The following is a 21,456-nucleotide window of genomic DNA, read 5'->3' as shown; positions in this document are numbered from 1 at the left end:
CCCTCACAGAAACAATACCTATACAAGCCGTGTCTCATAGCCATTCCCAGCAGACTCCAAGGCAGTGTGTGTTCTCTAGCCATTATATACCTTCTTTTGCAAGGGTACAGAGCCAACTGTACTGGGCATGGCATGTATACAGCCTGCCATGTTCTACATCCATTACCAAAGCTTCTTCTCCAATATTTAAAAAGAACATACTGAATTTTACTTAGTGCAAAGTTACAGTTCAAGTTAAAATCATGGTTCTCCCAAACTTCGGTTTTAAACAAACTGTAACAGAAATTTAACAGCAACAATAATGCTTGAAATCAAAATATGTTAACAGGAAAATAATGTAAAGACTGTTTTATAGGTTTATTCGCGTACTTAATACAGAAACCTTCATTCAAATGGGTTCTCTATCCCAGAGTAAATTGAGTCCAGATGAGCTGTCCATGAACATCATCTTGACACACACCACACTGCAGCCACTGCTGGCAGCGCATACAGTCCCCTCACCACACGAGATGCTGGCAGCGCGCACAGCCCCCTCACCACACGAGATGCCGGCAGCGCGCACAGCCCCATCACCACACAAGCTGCTGGTGCAGGCACTACACAAGCTGCTTTGCCAAATTTCAACTAAATTACTTTCTTTGGGGGAAACTTCTCTATTTAAAGTCCCAGGAAAAATTCAAATTACTAACATCACTGTACCTTCTGGAAAGCAGGAATTTCTTTATGTTTCAATTCTGGCACTGACACTTTCGTTCTGTGTCACTACCACAATTCAGCAAGCTAAAAGAAGCTCAGTAATGCAACAGAAATTCCTTTGTGCACACAAAGCAAGCTAGTCAGGTGAGACCTTCCAACAGTGGCGTCTGACCTGCCAAAAACGCTACAAACAAAACAGACAGCCAAAACTCTCAAGAAAGGAGCCTAAAAGTTAATAATTCTCAAATAAACCTAAAACCTATACACCTCTCCCTGTAATATAAAAGAGAACAGACAAAACAATCCTTGTTTTCAAACTCATTACGTTTTCCAATCAGCACAGTAATGTCTTACTGGTAAACTCGATGGTCTTTCCTGTTGGATTAAATTCAAGTCTTCGTGGTTGGATTTTCCGGGGGCCAGAGGAGGCTGAGATCTACTTCCATAGCCTTCCTGAGACATGTCCTAAACAAACATAAACACACAGTCATTCATCAGTATCTCTGAGTGTGAAGCTTCATATAAGAAACAAAAAGACACAAAAACTGATCATGATTAAACATCAAGTAATGCTACATTTTGGCCAACATTTAAACATGTGACAGCAATCATTTGATACTTTATCAAAAGCAAAAATAGTAGTTAATCAATGACATAAGTAAATTTAAATAACAGGCTCCCTCAATAGGCAACGGCACAGACGGAGCTGAGCTTTGTGGAACAGAGGTGAGCTGAGCCAGAGAGCAAACCCACAGCCACGAGCTCATTGCATTCCTTAGTCCGACAGTGGGCTATACTGCTTGACTGTTCCTGGAGTAGGAGGGTGAGGGGAGACCTCACTCCTAGCCCAGGCTGGCCTTGGATCTGTGATGATATTCCCACCGCAGCCTCCCAAGAGCTGGAATTACAGGGGTGAGCTGCCACACTTGTATACTGAACTATGATTTGGGTCAAATACTATTTCAACTAAAAAAAAATCATTAATTAAAATATTATTAACAACTGGATGTTAAAATGCCCTCCTAAACACAGAACAGTATGAGTTCCCAGAAAACCAATAATACCCAGCTATGAAAGCCCACGAGCCCATGTGGCACAGTTTTTAGAAAACCACATTAAAGAACAAGAAAAGAAAAAAGAAAAAAAAAAGTGGGGAACAAAACACCTGTCAAGAGCTAAGAAACTCAGGATGCAGGCTAGGCGTTCTGCTAAAATAACCCACAATCCAGGTACTCCCCCGCCGCACAGACCCTGCAGAGCGGATGGTGGCTATTGAGTACACTGCTCAGCTTTTCACCACGGCTACTACACGGACACTTGATCCACAGCGAGGCCAGAGGCTAAGGGCCTACCCCACAGCTAGCTGCTCCCTTGGCTCTGGAAGCTGAAGAACCAGTTTCTGATGGGAGAGGGAAAATAAGAAGGGAAACTATCACCAAATAAAACTCCCTCCCCTTCTCTGTCAGTTCAGATAGGCATTAAAGAACCACATACAAATTCCATTTTATTAAATAGTACATGGAAAATGCTCATTAGTAAAACTCTCTAAAACTTGCCCACTGCCCCACCCCACGCTCACACGGAATACACTGCAAATTCCTTCACTTCTTAAGCCAAGAAAGAGCTGGGTACTGGAAAGTCCATGAGCCACACAAACTGGATTTCACCAGCCAGCACCAGCCAAGGGTCAGTGTAAACTGCCTTTAAACTGGCTCTAAAATAAATGCTCATGCCTGAAAACAGCATTCCACAGACGCTCACAGAGATCTCCAACACAAATAATAAGCCGCACCAGACCAAGGCCTTAGTCTCTTCAGGACAGATTCCGCTGCAGCTGCCTGGGTTGACTGGGGACCACACCATGACGGAGGTCTGACACCAGCAACCCTACCGCCATGCAACCCTGGAAGCCACAGCTCTGTAATCTGGTGGCCTTCAGAGGGCAGCCTTTTGGCTTGTGGGGGCTGATCAAGAGTTGGAGGATTACTACCACCCTACCTTCCACCCCCAAAACCAAGCTTCCCGCAGATGGAGGTCTCCACTTGTCACAGAGATGCCCTGCTAGGCACCCCACAGGTCTCTGAGATTAACAAGCAGGATTTCAAATCAAGTGGACACAAGGCCTCATTCAGGGGCCTTCACTCTGCTCCAAAGACGATGCAGGAGTGCAGGACAGCCTCACAATGGCAAAGGACATGAGCAGGCCTGCTTCTTTACAGCACACCAGCAGGCCTGTCTGGGAACCCACCCTTCTTCAACCAGCTTTGATGCTGCTAGCCTCTCTCTATAGCAAACAAACTGCTTCTTAAAGGGCTTGAAAAAGACAGCCACAGTGCTTGCACAGTGCAGCTCAGACAGTACCTCTAAAACAAGCAGCAAGAAGGCCACAGCTGAACACAATCAGAAAATGCTACGGCCTTGCAATTTACTCTTGAGGCTGCAAATGTTCAAAATCATTAGATTCCACCAAAATTTTATGTACTATTCCCAACCACAGAAACCTTCAATTATTAAATACAGTTGTAAATAAAACCAAAATCCAATTTCTTAAGAATGGCTGGCGAGAGTTTGTTCTGCCTTAGGTGGGATTTGGGTGTAAGGACTGAACTGCAGGAGCACAGAGGGTGGGCAGGAGTTCTAGTCTGGACCAGCCAACCCCCAAGGGTCATGTGCAGAGGAACCACACGGTCTATAATAGAGAAGCTGGGTGTGAAATCCCAGCATTCTGGAAGCTGAGGCAGGGGACTGAGAGTTCAAAACCAACCAGGGCTACACAGGAAGGCTCCAAAGACCCCATAACTCACTTGAGCTTCAAAACTGCTAGTCTTTAACACGCACTTGCTTTCACCTCAAGTAACTAAACATACTTTAATAAGCAATAAAAAGATAATGTCAATATCAGAAAAATACATTTAGCATTATATTTTATATTTTTAAAGCACAGATTCATATTTGAAAACAACCTTGCCATCTTTGGTTATTTGTAAGTTTTAGCCAGCATACACATGAACACTCATTAAATTTATCTGTCAATCATATAAAAAGTCAGCTCTTCAAAACAACACCATATCGTGACGGTTCCCTGGTGCACAGGAACCAAGCACTGGAGAGTGGTTCACCATCTGTGAATGCACCCACATCTCACCCACGGACTTAATGACAGGCTCTGGTCGGAGCCACCTTCCTATTATGAATCAAAAGTAATTGGAACAACTGAAACACTGAAAAGAGCATGGCAGGGCCATGTGCACAGGCTCAGAGACTTCCTCTGAGGTGTCAGGTTGTCACAGCCTGAGAGGGGCCACTCCCTTTGTTGGATATGCTGCCATACTACAGCATGAGGCAAGGTCAGCTGGAATGCAGCGGGATCCCACTTACCTTAGTGTACATGAAAAGCTGCGCTAAGGACCTAGTGCCAAGGCCAAGTACACAAGCCACTGGTCATTTAGCACTGGGAAAGGGAGGGGAGAGCAAGGGCAGAGAGCAGAAGTGACTTCCGTGGTATGACTTCAAAAGACACTGACATGAATAGGAAAGAGGAAGTAGCATCCTTCCTAAGCTCCCCTTCCTCCCCAGGGGGTACTGTGCTATTTTTAAGAAATCATCCATCTTTCCTCAGTTTCCCACCGAGTCCAAATCACGAATGAGCATTTCCATCAGTCTTCCTTTAGACACAGGGGAAACCCTTTCTGTGCTGAGCTGGTTTTCTGCTTTTTCACAGTGGTTCATGTCTTGTTATGCAAGTGTGACTACAGCATAGCATTACCTGCAGCCATCCTAATCTGGCCGCTCCCGACTGATGAGCATCACAGCATAGCATAGACATCCTAATCTAGCCGCTCCCAACTAATGTGCATCCATGCTGCTTTCATTCCTTCACTACTCTACACAGCAGCATTACAGTAAGCAACTTCAAGCATATAGATCTCCCAATATCACTACTCTCGACCTGTCTCATTCCATCACAAGGCTGATAGGATAAACACGGGCAGACACTGGTAAAGTGCTCTAAACAAAGGAAGAGCCAATTTACACCCCAGTCCATCACTATGGAACAATCCAAACAAGATGCTTATGCTACCATCACAATATCTAACTCAATATAAAAGCATCCAAGTTAGAGTAAAAGAGGGGAGGGTACACCCCACTGCCCCACACCACCAAAAGAATTAGAATACAGACCAAAGGGGATGAGATGAGTGGGCTGCAGGGAGACAGTCCTGGCAAACCGATGTCAGTGGAACTCAACTGGAAATGGATGGGGATGCGCTCAAAGGACAGCCAGTCTGCAAGATCCACAGTCCAGCAGAGAGCCAGGTATACAAAGCAACCAAGGCAGTGGGGATGTAGCACAGTGTACAATGCTTGCCTAGAATGCACAGGTTCTATTCCTAGTGAGCACATGTGCATGTACACACACACACACACACACACACACACACTGAACAAAGAGGTACCCCTGCTTCTTTAACATTCTTGGCAGGGAAAGAAGGTCTGAGAGGTTTCAGAAAGCCCAGTGTCACCCTAGTCAGAATCTGCCTGTCTCCCCACTTTGGAAACACCTACCTTCAGGTAAACCAATCGCCTTGCCACGAGGCATTTCATTGGGGGGGGGGGGGGGGGCACTCCACAGACCACTACAGACTGCAGGTCCTGGGAGATGATCCCTATACAGAAGAAACAATGTGTCCCTAGACAAAGAAATTGAAGGTAGCTTTTCCCAGAGGGCACACAAGCTAGCATGGTCACCCCCGGCCACCTCAGGGAAACCCTACAGGAAATACCAGAAACGGAAGCTGAAAATCCTAGGAAGTGGCCCTGCAATAGCCTCCATCAACAGGACAGCTCCTCTGTAGCTTGCGGTTTGCTTGTTCATGTGCAGTCATGGGCAGCAGTCTCGAGTGATAGACACCTAGTTTGTACAGTTTGCAGACACCAGAAAGCTCCAAGAACTGCTGCATAGTGGAAGATTTAATATCATTTTCACTTTTTAAGTTATAGTCTAAATTTGTTTCTTGAGAAGCTTCAAGACTATCTATTGACCACTTCCAAAATACTTATTTCAGTATCATGAATAAACAATTTAAATCCAAATTCCTCTTCACAGATTTCAATGCAAGACCACTCTCTGCCTTCTGCTGTCTACATAGTAAAGGGCTGAGAGAAGCCAGACACAGAGGTCCATCACTTCAATTGTTCCCCTATATCTTCTGTCCAAAGTCCCCACACTTTGGACATTCCCGATTCTCCATTAACATGCAAACATGGAAGGAAAGTTCACCCGTCTTGTCCATGTATGTCCTAACCCTTCCTTCTACTTGGATCTCACACACCTGTTACTCCCTCTGTGCCCATGAACATCTGACACATCCCCAACCCCAACACAAATCTCCCTCTGCACTGCAGCCTCTTACCCACTGCGAGGCCTATAGACTCGCTTCCTCCTGCCTACAGAACCAGCATCCGTGTGTGTGTGTGTGTGTGTACACAACAGCTCTTCATGTCCTCCAGGAAACTAACCCTAATGGCTGTGCTCACTGTCACCCTCACAAGGCCTCAGTTCTCACATCCTCCAAGGAGATGTCTGGGCCATCCACAGAACCCTGGTAGAAGGGTCTCCAGGACCCTGAAGCCATACCCTGGGCCAGTTTAGATGGGTCATCAGCAGAGCTGGATCTCCCATATTAACGAGTTCTTCAGGAGAAGGCCACTGTGCTCTTGGATTTCCAGAGCCTACCACTGACAAGCTCAGCAGCAGCCAGGTAAAGGGCAGGCATGAGTTCTCAAAGCTCACACCTCAACATGAGGACGACAAACACACAGAGCTGAGAGCCCTGGCTTGCATCCAGAAATGCGCATCATGTCCGCAGCTACACTGTCTGGGAGCAACGTGCTACTAGACACAGTTTGCTGTCTGCTACTGGCAGAATTACAGCAAAGCGATGACTGTGACAGACGGCACTGAAAATAAACCGAGACCAAGGAAGAAAAGACTGTGGAGAGCAGCAGTGGCGCCAGTGCAGTGCGGGTCAGGAAGAAAAGACTGTGGAGAGCAGCAGTGGCGCCAGTGCAGTGCGGGTCAGGAAGAAAAGACTGTGGAGAGCGGCAGTGGCGCCAGTGCAGTGCGGGTCAGGGAAGAAAAGACTGTGGAGAGCAGCAGTGGCGCCCGTGCAGTGCGGGTCAGGGAAGAAAAGACTGTGGAGAGCAGCAGTGGCGCCAGTGCAGTGCGGGTCAGGAAGAAAAGACTGTGGAGAGCAGCAGTGGCGCCCGTGCAGTGCGGGTCAGGAAGAAAAGACTGTGGAGAGCAGCAGTGGCGCCCGTGCAGTGCGGGTCAGGGAAGAAAAGACTGTGGAGAGCGGCAGTGGCGCCAGTGCAGGTGCGGGTCAAGGAAGAAAAGACTGTGGAGAGCGGCAGTGGCGCCAGTGCAGTGCGGGTCAAGGAAGAAAAGACTGTGGAGAGCAGCAGTGGCGCCAGTGCAGGTGCGGGTCAAGGAAGAAAAGACTGTGGAGAGCGGCAGTGGCGCCAGTGCAGTGCGGGTCAAGGAAGAAAAGACTGTGGAGAGCAGCAGTGGCGCCAGTGCAGTGCGGGTCAAGGAAGAAAAGACTGTGGAGAGCAGCAGTGGCGCCAGTGCGGTGCGGGTCAGGACGCTGCGCGCCTCCTAGAAACCGGGCTGGCGATCCAACAGTCCAACACCTAGATCTAACTACCCGATTTTAAGTTTTAATCATTTTTTAAAATGAGCCACGGAGATGGCTCGGCAGGTTAGAGGAGCTAGCTGCTCAAGCGTGATGACTTGAGCAGTCCCTGAAACCCATGGTGAAAGGAGAGAAGTGAGTCCACAAAGTTGTCCCTGATCTCCACTTGTGCCCTATGCCACACTTAAGGCCACATTCACGCTCACCGATCATAAATACATTACAGATACACAATACTAAACTTAAATAACAAATTAAAAGGGTCAAGGAAGAGACTGAGTGAATCAATCAGAACATTTCACACTGTGGGACTCAGATTCCTGCATGAAGGATAACAGACTAAGAGACAGAAGAAGGAAGAAAGGGACAGGAATGCTAGAAATGAACAAGTTGAATGATATGAACAGGGACCGCAGGGCTGGTCCAGCCATGGAAAGCACAGGCTGCTTCTGCAGATGAACTGGATTCAGTTCCCAGCACCCACATGGCAGCTCATACCACCTGTAAATTCAGAACTCCGTGAGCATCAGGCTTGCTTGTGGTGGACATACAGACATGAAGGCAAAACACTCAATGACATAAATAAAAATAAAATAATCTTGTTAAAACGGTATTAAAGGTTGGGCTTAAAGCGCACAATGTCTGGATTTTATTTCAAACAGTAAGGTAGGGCTGGGGTAACAGGGTTAGAAACGCCTGAACCCTGGGTTCAGTTCCGGGGAGGGAAAGTGGGGAGGAAGGCTCCAGGGAAGCACAGATTAAGAAGATACAAGATGGGGGACATAGAGGAAACAAATCTACCTACCTGGGCAAAGCTGAGTGGCTCGACCGTGTCTCTATTTGTCACTAAAATCACCCACGCATGCTCCTTACTCCTGTCCCAAAATTCCTCTAGCTCATGGAACAATTACATTACCAAAGCCCAAATGGTTTTCTACTGCTACTGACACCATAGTCCAATTTCTTTAGCTTCAATTAAAACCTTGTTCTCCACAGTACGTGAATCACAAATGCATTGATGCGTTTGCACATTCACACATGGACACAGGTGCATGTACACACACAAGGAGTCCAAAGGCTGGATACGTGCTTCAGATACTATTTAGCTTCTCTTACTTCAAAGGACATTATCTTGCAGATTTGAAGAAACTCAAGAGAAAAGTAGGGTCTGCACAGCTTCAGCGCCTCTTCCTGACGAGGCTCACTAACATTCACAGAGGCTTGTCACCGCAAACCCGTCACCAGCGAGTGGCAGCCGACCACTGCCCAGACTGAGGAGGTGGCAGCTCTTCCCTGAGCCTGCAGCGGAGTGAAGCCTGTGGAAGCCTGTGAATGGCACAGAGTAGAGCTGTGCCTGCTATGACACCAAGGAGTCCTGGAGGCGGCAGCACCAAGCCTTTGCTTCCCCTCCATGTTTTCCTGAACTGTAGTGTGTGAGAAGGAAAAGCATATGGATAATTAAAATCTCATTTCCTCACAGACAGTTCAAGAACTAAGGACTAAAGTCATCCAGACTTTTAATAATCAACTCATTATTTCTAAACTCACAAAGACCAGTCAATCAGCTGCAGTCAGCCCTGCTCTGTGTCCACCCAAGAGTCTCCGCTCCACAGCTCCCTACTGAAGGAGCCCTTTCTTCATCCATACGGCCTAGCGCCACGCCTGGCAAAAGTGGACTAGCCAGCCGACGGCAATTATTCTATCTAACTTAATTAGAATCAAAATGTTAATTCATCTACTAGGACCTTATCTCACGGCTTTAACGTTGGCAGTGGCAAACAGCAGCTAATATGCAGTCACCGCTCCTTGTGTGCCAGGCTTCTATAGAGTGTTTTATTCATTCAATCAATTTTGGGCCTTCATCCTGAACCCATGAGATAGGTGCAGCTATTTCTCAGGATCTGTGGAGCACCGGTCCAATGGTGCATGGGCACTTGGATCTCTTACGTGAATGGCCGAACATTTGCTTAGAACCTAAGTACCTTTTCCCGTACGTAAATCATGACGATCACTCATAATACTTAATGCAATATCAATGCGATGTAAATAGTTACACCATACAGCTTAAGGAGCAGTGGAAGGGAAAACGTCTGTGTGTGTCCAGTAGAGATGCAATTTAATGTTCTGAATATTTTTATCGGTGGTTGATTCACTGATACAAAGAGCCAAATGTCCTGCCTCACTGATGAGAAAGTCAAAGCATGGAAGTTGAATGATGCGCCCATGGTCAGTGAGTCATCAGGTGGGAGAGGGAACTGGGGACCTGATGTGGGAGTGTCATATATCAATCTGTTGATTTCATTGGTTAAGCAATAAAGAAACTGCTTGGTCCTCATAGGTTAAAACATAGGTGGGAGGAGTAAACAGAACAGAATGCTGGGAGGAAGAGAAAGTGAGCTCAGACTCAACAGCTCTACCTCTGGAGCAGAGATGCCATGCTCCCGTCTCCTGGGCAGACAGGGATAGCTCTGCTCTCAGAGGGACACGCGATGAAGCTCCGACCCAGGATGGACGTAGGCTAGAATCTTCCTGGTAAGCCACCTCGTGGGCTACACAGATAATTAGAAATGGGCTAGTCCAGGTGCGAGAATTAGCCTAGAAGAGGCTAGATAGAAATGGGCCAAGCAGTGCTTAAAATGAATACAGTTTGTGTGTTGTTATTTCAGGGCATAAGCTAGCCAGGCGGCCGGGGTGCCGGGGATGCAGCCCCGCCCCTCTTATTACTACTTTTCTATAGTGCCCACCCAGTATCTGACCAGCTCTAGCCCTAGATCACAGTATAACCAATTCTCCAAGTTTCCTTACAGTTTGTGAGGCCAGTTGATTAAATGTAACATTTTCATTAAATTATCAAAATCAAGAGGTTCATAGTATCAAGGTGCCTAGTATCGAGTGCTGTGTCATGACCAGGCTGAGGTCAAAAGGGCTCTGCGGCTGTAAAACAGCCTGGATCTTCTCTGTTTCACAGAGGTCATGGTCACCACTTAGGTCATGTTTTCGTTGGCTCTGAAATGAGGTGAGCCTGGCACTGGCTTTGAATACCCTGGGGAGCTGATACCCACTGCAACAACGTGCATCCATTCCTCCCAGACCAAGAAGCACATCACCTAAGAGTACAGTCCAGCAGGGCTCCACCAAGTTTAGTGAGCAAAGCTACACAGTATCAACAGTGGCATTCACCAGAAGTGGGGCATAACTTCACTGAGATTTACAGAGCAGGTTAAGTACAAATTAACAAATTTAACATTATAATCCTTTATAAAATAACTGAAATAAAAATAGTAGAAAATGCTCAAACACAGTTGGCGCCTGATTTAAAATGCACAATAATAGCTCTGGGAGCCTGAGTAAGGCTGGTCTGGACAGTTCTCTACACTTGCCACCTTGTTATTGTGCGTGTGCTTTAATTAGAGGAAAATAGGAGGGGGCACAAGCAGCCTGATAGCAACCTATGCAAACAAAATGTATAAAACCCATAGCCTATATAAACAGAATCTGTGTTTGCCGAGGAGAGAGACTTGCGGGCTTGCCAACTCACCTCTAAGACTGGAAGGTGCCACCTTTAAAAGCTGATTTCTCAGAAATGCTCATAGAGTAAAGGTCTCAGACTGAAAAGGGATATGGGACAGCTCACCGGGTAAAGCGCTTGCCTTGAGAACATGAGCACTGATCAGACCTTAGCACCCATTATGCGGGTGTGGTGAAGTGTCCTGCAATCCCCGCCCTGGGGAGGGAGCTGCTGGAGTATCCCTGGCAACCCACCACAGCCTAATCTTTGAGCCCCTGTGACAGAGACTGAGGAACACAGCTCCTGAGAAAGGAGGCTGGAGCTTACCTCTGACCAAGCCCAGCCTACCCAGCAAGTTCAAGAAACTCCCACATCAAGTGGATTGTGTTCCTGCAGAAGGACTCCAGGAACTGAGTTAAACGAGACAGAGGATCAAGGACAAGGAGCAACAGACAAAGTCAACAGGAGACAACAAGGAACAGCTAGAGGCCGCTGTTTCCTTCACATCACACCCAAACCTTTCCAAATTAAGACAAAACAGACCCTGTTGTGTGTTTTTATCAGGACTGTGATGATAATAATTGGCCACTTTACTTCATTTATTTGTTTATAATTTGGGGTTTTTGAGACAGGGTTTTTCTGGCTGTCCTGGAACTCTATAAACCAGGCTGGCCTCAAAATCACAGCTATCCCCCTGCCTCTGCCTCCCAAGTGCTGGGATTAAAGGTGTGCACCACCACTGACCACTTTAAACAATGTTAAAATGAAGTGTTTGAAGGCAGGCTTGGAGGCTCTTTCTACTGCAGTTTGTGCTTTAGGATTATATGAGATGCACGGCATGGGGCCACGTTCCTTTAATCCAAGCATCCAAGAGGCAGAAGCAGGCAAATCTTTGTTGTGTTTGAGGTCACTCTACTACACAGTGAGTTCCAAAGCCAAGACAGTACAGTGAGACCTTGTCCCAAACAAACAAACTATGGGAGGGGGGAAATTACACTGAAGACACCTTGGATCCAGGTACTCTCATCTTTACTAATCTGTAGAAACTAGGCCATGTACATCACTTCTAAACAACAACAAAAAAAAAAATCTAGCTTGCTTAAAGATTCTTCTACGGTATTTAAAAAAATATATAGTCTGCTTAAGGGTTCTTATGATTATAGGAAAACTCTTACCTTTAAAAAGAAAACTAGCCGGGCAATGGTGGTGCACGCCTTTAATCCCAGCACTCGAGAGGCAGAGACAGGTGGATCTCTGTGAGTTCGAGACCAGCCTGGTCTACAGAGCGAGTTCCAGGACAGGCTCCAAAGCCACAGAGAAACCCTGTCTCGAAAAAAAAAACAAAAACAAAAAAAAAAAAAAGAAAACTAATTTTTTACATGGGGAAAAGAAAAAAAATGTCCAGAAATGTGGGGTTTACCATGAATTACATCATAATTAAGCATGTCTGATATCCAACGTATTTGGCAACTAGTAAAATGGTGGAGTCCAGACCCAGCTACATTAGACAGTGTCGAGGTTCTGGTACTGTGACAAGGGATTTTTTTGACAAGCTATTTCAAATCTAGGGTAGTCTACCATGATTTCCAAGGAGGGTCCCCACTTACAGCCGGAAATACTGGGGAGTTTTACAGATAGGAAAATACTAGGCTGTGCCCTAAAATACTAAGTCAAAACCTCTAGGAGTGGGGACCACCACTTTGTGCTGCAAACACGAGGTCTGAAAGCAAATGTAAGAGCCGTCACTGATGGCCTTCGGGCTTGACCATCTGCCCATCTCTGGAGCCAAATGTGTCTTTACTGTATAAATAGAATGAAAGAGACGGGGAACCCATTAGATTAAAAGACAGCTGCAATCAAACCCAACTCCAGGCACTGCTTCTGTGACGCTCCGGTGTTAGAGTAGTGAGTTAGTCCGCAGGAACAAGGCCAGGCACAAGACCGGAAAGCACTGGTTAGCTGTGAGCACATCAGTGGCTCTCAAACTTTGATGTACATCCAGGTTTCTGGAAGAGTTAAATACAGGCGCCAAAGTCCTCCACAAATAGCAGCTGGGGTAAGAGTGCTAGCTAAGTAAATACCCTGCAAGCTTCGGAAAAAGACAGTTCCTCCCTCCCCTTCCATAAATCCTAACTGCCACCTGGCAAACGGCCTCTCCCCGCTTCTGTGCTCAAAAAAGTGAACCCAAGACATGAACACACTCCACCCCATATGCCGAACTTTGCAGAAAATCAGTCAGCAAATGAGCTATTTCTGTCCTCTCCTTTACTGGGGAATGGGGTGTGCGACCATAGCCTAAACTAGGAAACACCAAAGACAGCACAGTTTTAAACATTTATGAATTCTCTTCCACTATAACACAATATACACACAGTTTGTTATTCTACTTAGGAAATGTCTTTAATCAAAATGACTGATAAGGACAAACATTTATTTACTCGTTCATTTATTTATTTTTATGTGTATGGTGTTTTTGCTTGAATGTGTGCCTGTTTAGCCTGGTACCCATCAAGGCCAGAAGAGGGCAATGGAGCCCCTGGGACTGGAATTAAAGACAACCATGAACTGACATGAGGGTGCTGGGACCAGAACCTGGGTCCTCTAAAAGAGCCGCCGATTTATCTCTAAACTGAGTTTTCTTTTCATACTTTGACATACTGAAGTGTGCATTTTAGAGTCAAATGAAAACTGCTAAGAGTAGCAAATATAAACATGGGGGGATTCCCAATTTTCTTGCATTAGAGTATAAATAAAAAGGGAAGAGAAGGCTGTAATGATACAATGAGCCTCGATGACTGATACCCTTTACCCCAGCGCTCAGTGGCAGCCATGACCTGGTGATGTACCTGCCCTGTCTTTCTGAACAGATCCAACCCTGCATATGCTCACAGAGGCCTGGGAGACTCTAACCTAGAACCAGATTCAAATGCTTAGGCCAACCTAAACATCCAGGCAGCTCTGCCGGGGAGCCCTCTCCACCACCTTTCTAAAGGAAACGAAGGTTCAGACAGGCATTACCATCTTATTTCTCAACTTCTGGTTGGGTTTCCCTTTTTGATTCTCATTCTAAAAAGAAATAAAATAGCTTGAAAATATTAAACATGGAAATGCAGTACTATCAAATCATAGCCCAACGCAGTTAGATTTCCAGTTACACTCCAGAATATAAGGCCAGCGGAAGAGACAGTGGTGCCATACCCTGTCTTCAGGGCATGACCCGTCACACCACTAAGTCACGGAAACTGGAACTACCTGCACACGATCTGTCCACTAGGATGCTTAGCCCTGCCCTCTCCAGGGCTTGCTAGGAAGGGAGAAGACATTTTCCTGAGTGGTCTAGTTACTGTAAAAAGCCCTCACACATGCTCGTTAGCAAACTTGAAGAAACTGACTGGGTCAAGTTTAAGGCACATGCGCATGTGCATACATGCATGTGTATATGTGTGTGTCTGTGCAAAGACCAGCAAGGGTATCAAACAGGAGGCAGACAAGAGAGAGTAATGGATAGGGGTGTGCATATATATATATATATATATACACACACACACACACACACACACACACACATATATATAGGGGTGTGTGTGGATATATGACCAATATACATGTACAAAAATGTCATAAGACCAATTATGTATAAATAAGATATATTAATAAAAATAGAGGCTGGAGAGATGGCTCAGAGGTTAAGAGCACTGGCCACTCTTCCAGAGGTCCTGAGTTCAATTCCCAGCAACTACATGGTGGCTCACAACCATCTATAATGAGATCTGGTTCCCTCTTCTGGTATGCAGACAGAACACTGTATACATAAAAAAAAAAAAAAAGAAATCTTTAAAAAAAAAAAAGAGCCGGGCGGTGGTGGCGCACGCCTTTAATCCCAGCACTCGGGAGGCAGAAGCAGGCGGATCTCTGTGAGTTCGAGGCCAGCCTGGTCTACAAGAGCTAGTTCCAGGACAGGCTCCAAAACCACAGAGAAACCCTGTCTCGAAAAACCAAAAAAAAAAAAAATAGAAAAGTGAGAACCAGGTGTGGTTACTGATGCTTCCTAATCTCAGAACTAGGGTACTTCGGGTAGGAAGACTGCCCTGAATGACCAGCCTGAGCTACACTGAGACCCTGGAAGAGGCATTCCCCAAGGCCGAGGGTTTCTTTCCCAGGACTGAGAAGAAAGCATGGGCTCAGATCACTAAGGTCAGAGCCACCTGACTCCACACAATTAAGAAAAAGCATCCACGCCAAGTGGCTTTTTTACATCCTCTAAACACTGTTTCTATATTCTCTGGGCTTTTCCCAAAGCTCTCAGAGAAAAGAATTCCTAAAATGCAGAATCAACTGCGGACCTCAAGGAACATGATCCTTACCAGTCTGCCGGGACAGTGGGTACATAACTGACCTCACAAGGAGCCGGACATGGAGGACAGCCTCTCCACACCTGCTTGCCACCCACACATGTTCACCAACTGTGTCCTGCGCCAGCCTGGCTGCCCCAGTGCCAGGGACTTGCTCGCCCATCGTCTAGGGATGGCCCTCACTTCCCCTTAAAGTAACAGCCAAGTTTTCTCCTCAGTCCCTCAAGCTCACTAAATTTCTCTAGCAAGTGTTCAAAGCTCAAGACCACTCTCCCTTAGAGCAAACAAGAAGAGTGAAAGAGATTCAAAATTCAATCATAACCCAGAGTTGACCAGTCCTTGGCATATCCCAACTCAAGACTGCGATAGTTCAGTGTGGAGCTAACAGTCCCTTCTGTGACGGCACAATGCTAAGGGATGACTGGCACTGGACTCAAATGTCCAACACAAATGAGAGGAGGAGGAGATGGAGGAAGCGTGGCTCCTACTGTCAGGCCAAGACAGACCAGAGTAAACAGTGAAACAGAGACACAGGGCTCACATGATGCACGTGTCACAGGCACTGAACTGACGGTGACTTCGGAGAGTGGGGACTGGAGAGGCGGGCTGCTAAGTTTACTTCAGAAATATCTTTCACTGTACGTCTCAGGTCAGAGTCTATTCTTCTCAGAGCTGAACTCTAACACTGGCTGTGACAGCTCACGTGACACAGTTCCAAAGGCCTCCCCGTCCATCCCAGCACTACTTCCTCCAGCCCGCTCACCACACACTGGAGGTCCGGGCATAGCCATCTGAAAACTGCTGACAATGAATGGCTATAAAGAACAAGACGAGATGATTTTTTTTTTCTTTAAGAAAGGACAGTTAAAACATCTGCAACACCTCCAGCCTCACCCTCAACTTACTTCCATTTTATCAACTACCAAGTGACCCAACCCGTTAGAAGGAAACAGTTCATAATAATGCTTTGTTTCTTCTAAATAGAATGGTGGGGGTGGGGTGTAATGGTTCAGTGATTAAGAGTACTTGCTTTTTCTTTTGTTTGTTTGTTTGTTTGTTTCTGAAGACCCAAGTTTGGTCCCAAACACCCCTGTCAGGTAGTTCACAATAGCCTAAACTTTGACTCCAGGGGATCTGACACCTTCTGCTGGCCTCCAAGGGTGTCATAAATAAAAAATAAAAGTAAGTATTTTTTAAAAGTTGATAGAAATGAAGAGATGCTCAGTGGTTAAGAGCATTCACTGTTCTTCCAAAGGACCCAGGTTCAATTCCCAACACTCACATGGCAGCTATCAACTGTCTGTAGTCTCAGTTCCAGGGGATCTGACATCCTCACACGGATACACATGCAGACCAAACACCAATGCACATAAAATAAAGATAAGTATTTAAAAAAACTTGATAGTCTGTTAATTCTTCTTAATATTGAAGGGGAGGGACAAAAAGAGCCACATTTGCTAGTAAGACCCCAGACTGCTGAAGTACAGGGTCATTTAGAAAGTTCAGTGGCCTCTATATTCAGTAACAGAACTGGTCCTTGCTAAGACCACACCTCCTCCCATCAACAAACAGGCTCATTGCTCAAGACCTCAGACACACCAATCACTGTGACGCCCGAAGTGTGGCTGGATAGCATCTCTGCTGCCCTGCTGTCCCCCTCCTGATACGGAGCTGCTCAGCAACAGTCAAGGCCCCACTACACAATGATGAAGTCTGAGGCTCTCCCGTGAGTGAAAGCTCCCAGTGCTGTTTGCTCTTACCATGGATCACACCTGTGACCTGAAGTCAACACACACAAAAACAAACGACAAACTGCCATCTTAAGAAGACGTTCTCCTCACAAATCTGGAGCAGCACTGAAATCCATAAGCCACACCCACAAGAGCGAAGCCGGGGCACCCGCACTGCTGTATGCTGCAGACTTCTAAGGATGCATTGCACGGCATAGCCTCTAAGGCAGCTGCAACTTGCTGGGGCGCCTGGTGCGACTCTTGTGCAGACAGGAAGGCTTTCTCCAGCTGTGAGAGCCAGCGGGCCCTGTTATAAGCATGGGAGGAGGTGTGGCTCTACCCAAGGCTTCTGACTGGGTCTTAAAGGTGGTGCTGCATCAGAAGATCCTTGTCACAGCAAAGGGACAGACCAGACGGCTTGCCCCAGCCAACTCCACTCGACACTGCAGGACCATGTGCCCAGTGTGAAACAGGAATCTGATGGATATGGAGAAACCTTCCCCTCACTGCACCTTGTTCTACAGATCCGAGATGAAAGGAGTACGAAGCTTGCTCAGGAGCCTGGGAAGCAGGGCACATCCATCTTACAGGCAACTTCACAGTGCTTGAAAGATTTCCCTAATACACAAAGGGAAACTAGGACTCAGAGAGGAAGAACTTCAGGTTCTTTCTTTGGTAAGACCTCGCAAATCAAGATTTTTTTTTTCAAGACAGGGTTTCTCTGTAGCTTTGGAGCCTGTCCTGGAACAAGTGCTTGTAGACCAGGCTGGTCTCGAACTCACAGAGATCCACCTGCCTCTGCCTCCTGAGTGCTGGGATTAAAAGCATGTGCCACCACCGCCCGGCTTTCTTTTTAACAAAGCAAACAGACCGACCGTTGGGCAGATACTGGTGGGTAGACAGTTCCTGCTGTGTGCTAGCTATCCACTCGGTCCACAGGAGAAGAGGAGCATACCTATCCCTCCCTTAGAGGAGCTGCAGAAGAAAAGGAGAGCAGTAAAAATTCGGAGTTATTGACTGACTCAAGGTCTCCAGTGCCTGAGAAACCCGGACATGTCCAAAAGTACTTGCTCTTAAATCTCCATGGCTGATTCACCCTGGAACACAACACAGCAGATTCCTCAAGTTTAGGAGCCTGTAGAGTCCTAGGCATTGCTGAGGCTCAAGATACAAGCGCCATTGGAAACTATGCGCTAAACTATCCACACAGTTGAGCTAACTTCTTAAAACCTATGAAGGAGGAAGCTGGAAAAAACTAAGTCTCTGAAAGAGTGCTCTCTGTACCTGGCCGGCCCTTACATTTGCCTGTCTACTAGAGGACGAAGCCTGTTGGCCAATAGGCAGGCTTGAAGGCACATGTGTGCAAGCCCACCCAACCTTCTGCCCCCACCCCACCCCCAGAATGTGAAAAAGCCAACTAGCTGAACTGCCTCCAACTAGCTACTGTGGGCCATACCAAAAACCTCACATATCCCAATGCCCAGCAACAAATGTTTTATTTCTTCAATGCTAAAACAATAAGTTTACCATGCACCCAGAAAGTAAAAAGATACTTTTGATGATTAAACTAGCAACAATATTCAAAATGTTTACTGTGTGTCTGTTTTGTGCCAGGCACAAACCCGCAGAACCAGAGAAAACAGCCACAACACAGAGACCTTCCTCTCACAAAGCTTCTCTGCTAAGGGGTGAAGGCAAGGGCAATAGCAAGCCCTGACAAACAAGTTTGTACAGGCCACACAGCAACAAGCTCAGGGAGAAAAGTGCAGCAAGTTAGGTAGAAGATGGGCACTGTGGTGCTACAGCCAGGAAATGACCTCTGACCTTCATACAGCTGTCATAGCACACACAAGATAAATAAGTGTAGTATCTTTTCTGTTTACGCTTCTGGTCAAATTATCAGGAAGAAGATTATTTACTTGGGGCTGGGGGTTAGAGAAGGCGAAGGTCTGCAGAAGAAAGAACAACAGCATGGCTCCATGGTGAGCTTTGGAAGCCCTGAGGGCCATCTCTGGAAGGCAGAACAGGAGCTGGACAGGCGGAAGGGGGAGTCCCAGTCACAGGGGTATCTGATGATCACCCCTCCAGATACTCAATGACACAGCACCAAGACACACAGAGAAGAACAGAGGGAAATGAAGGAAAACAGACTTGAAAGCGAACCAGACCCACAGGCCAACACTCAGAGACAGGAAGTTAAAGAAAAACCAGGGTGAAGAGTGAGTAGTGACCGGCAAGGTCCAGAGACAGCCGGTGATGAAAGCAAGAAGCTCTCTGGTGCTGACAGGAACAACAGAAAGAGAAAGCAGTGGCTGAGGCAAAGAGACAAGGGGAGAGAGGCAGGGCCTCCAGTGAGAGAAAACGAAGGGCCAGAGCCTGTGAAAACCAGGGAGGCTGAGGGGAGGAAGGGGGGGGGGGGGGACACAGAGGCAGTTCTGTCTCCTGTATCTCACTCCTCAGGGAACTAAGCAGGGGCAGGCGAGGGGGATAAGGAGAGCGAGGGGGTGTGAGCTGAGCGGGAATGGGATTGAGAGGGGAGGAACACTGAAGAGGGATGGGATAGCCTGAGGGAATGTAGAGCCTAGGTCAAGGATCTTCTATAGTCAGTAAGCAGAAAGAAGTGAGAGACTCACTCCTGGCCCTGCCCTGAGGAGGCAGGAGCTGAGAGCCTCCTGGTTACAGGAGAAGGTTTCTAAAAGGCAGGGAGCATCTAAGGGGAGATTGAGTCCTGCTAGTTAAGGAGGAAAGGGAAAGACTGTTTGCTGTAGACAATTCAGAAAACACAAGCAGTACAAAAGGAACTTCAACATCTCCAGGGTTTTTGGAGCAACTTCTCTTTACAGACTTAGATCATTTGCATACACCAGGGCCACTCCCCAGGTCACTCAGCCCCGAGAGAACAATCCTGAGAATCCCTGGGCCTCACTTCCCTGACAATTGCTGTGTGGTTGCTGCATGCTGTCAGGTCTCACGGAGTGCAGCTGCTCAGTCTTGAGCAGGTCTGACCACATTCCACTCATCTTGTGCAGGTCACACTGTGGCTCTGAGTGTCACTGGCCTCCATAATCCCTTAGGGAGTGGCACTCTTAGGAGGCATGACTTTGTTGGAGGAAGTGTTTCACTATAGGGCAGACTGAGATTTCTATGCTCAGAATACTGCCCAGTGTCTCAGTCGAGTTCCTGTTCCTGCAAGATGTAGAACTCTGAGCTCCTTCACCAGCACCTCGTCTGCCTGCACACCGCCATGCTCCCTGCGTGATGATAATGGGCTGAACCTCTGACACTGTAAGCCACCACCTCAATTAAATGTTTTCCTTATCTCTTCACAGAAATAAAAATCTCTCCTAAAACATACCCCAAGGCTAACAGCTTCTGCCTCTCTCAGTCCCTTGCAACTTTAACTGGAGAAACAGGAGTCCATGCTAGAAATGCCTTGCTGTCCTTTGTTGGCTATACCAGGGACTACCCTGATTTGTAACTTCTGTATATGGTAAAGCAAACTGCTTATTTCCCAAGAAACCTGTTACTTGGATGCACTGACAAGATGTCAGGTGAACAATTACTTGTTACAAGGGTAAAGAAATGCAAGGAAGGGCCCCAAGAAAAGTGATTGCCACCAAGCCCAATGATCTGAGTCCAGTCTTTGGAACTCACTGTCCCCAAGAACTGCTCCCCAAGGTTGTCCTCTGACCTGTACAGGTGCACAGGGGCAAGTGTGCTTGTCTACGCTCACACGCACATCACAATACACACATTAAGTCATAAATAAAATAAATATTAACAAATAAATACAATGTGATTCCATGGGCATGGTTCAGGAATACCACACTGATACAGCAGATCATTGCCTCACATCCCAAGCTACTTAAAAAAATCCCAGCATTCATGAGCACCTAAAAACATCCACCAAGCCCAGCAACCTACACTTGCCAATAATCCTAGCTACTTGGGTGGCTGAAACAGCAGGGTTGAAAATCCAAGGCTTGCCTAAGCTCCAAACTGGGTAACTTAAAGAGAAAACCAAAAGTAAAACACGGATGAGGAAGTAACTCCATTAGTACAATGCCTGCCTGGCATATGTGGGGTCCTGCTCAATCCTCAGTCAGTATATAATACATACAACCGAACACACATACATTAACCCCAAATAGCAACACAACAGCTAGTCTATTTGCAGAGAGCAACAAAGTGTTCTTGAAATCATTTTAGTATGCGCTAACATTCCCAGGAAGGAGACGGCCTGGTGTACTAACCAAAGACTGAGTGCAGCTTTGCTGAGAATTTTACCATCTTAGCAGAGGATACCACACTGATGATCCTGCTGGAAATACAAGACGTGCTAACACAAGGCTCCTGCCAGCTCGCCCCTTGTTCTGTCAAGACCAAAGAGACCCCACACGAACATCAAACAGCTGCAGCAGGCTTCTAATGGCTGTATCCGAGCACTGCCTAATGCTCAGAAACACTGAATAAAA

At 46.7% G+C, this 21,456-nt stretch overlaps 1 protein-coding gene across 3 annotated transcripts in view; it reads right to left on the bottom strand.

Annotated features, from left to right (window-relative positions):
* Positions 1-21,456, bottom strand: part of Arid1b (AT-rich interaction domain 1B) — a 348,435-nt gene that overhangs the window by 208,247 nt on the left and 118,732 nt on the right. For all 3 annotated transcript variants that reach the window (XM_041679956.1, XM_041679957.1, XM_041679958.1), the window contains exon 4: positions 1,051-1,161. In XM_041679956.1, the coding sequence (XP_041535890.1) occupies positions 1,051-1,161 (111 nt within the window). The remainder of the gene's footprint in view (positions 1-1,050; positions 1,162-21,456) is intronic.

The sequence above is a fragment of the Microtus oregoni genome, unplaced genomic scaffold (genome assembly GCF_018167655.1).
Source record: "Microtus oregoni isolate MIOR12 unplaced genomic scaffold, Mior012 000033F_ref0000390, whole genome shotgun sequence".
Lineage (NCBI taxonomy): Eukaryota > Metazoa > Chordata > Mammalia > Rodentia > Cricetidae > Microtus > Microtus oregoni.
Note: the sequence above shows the minus strand (reverse complement) of the source record. Positions and strands in the feature narration are given on the sequence as shown.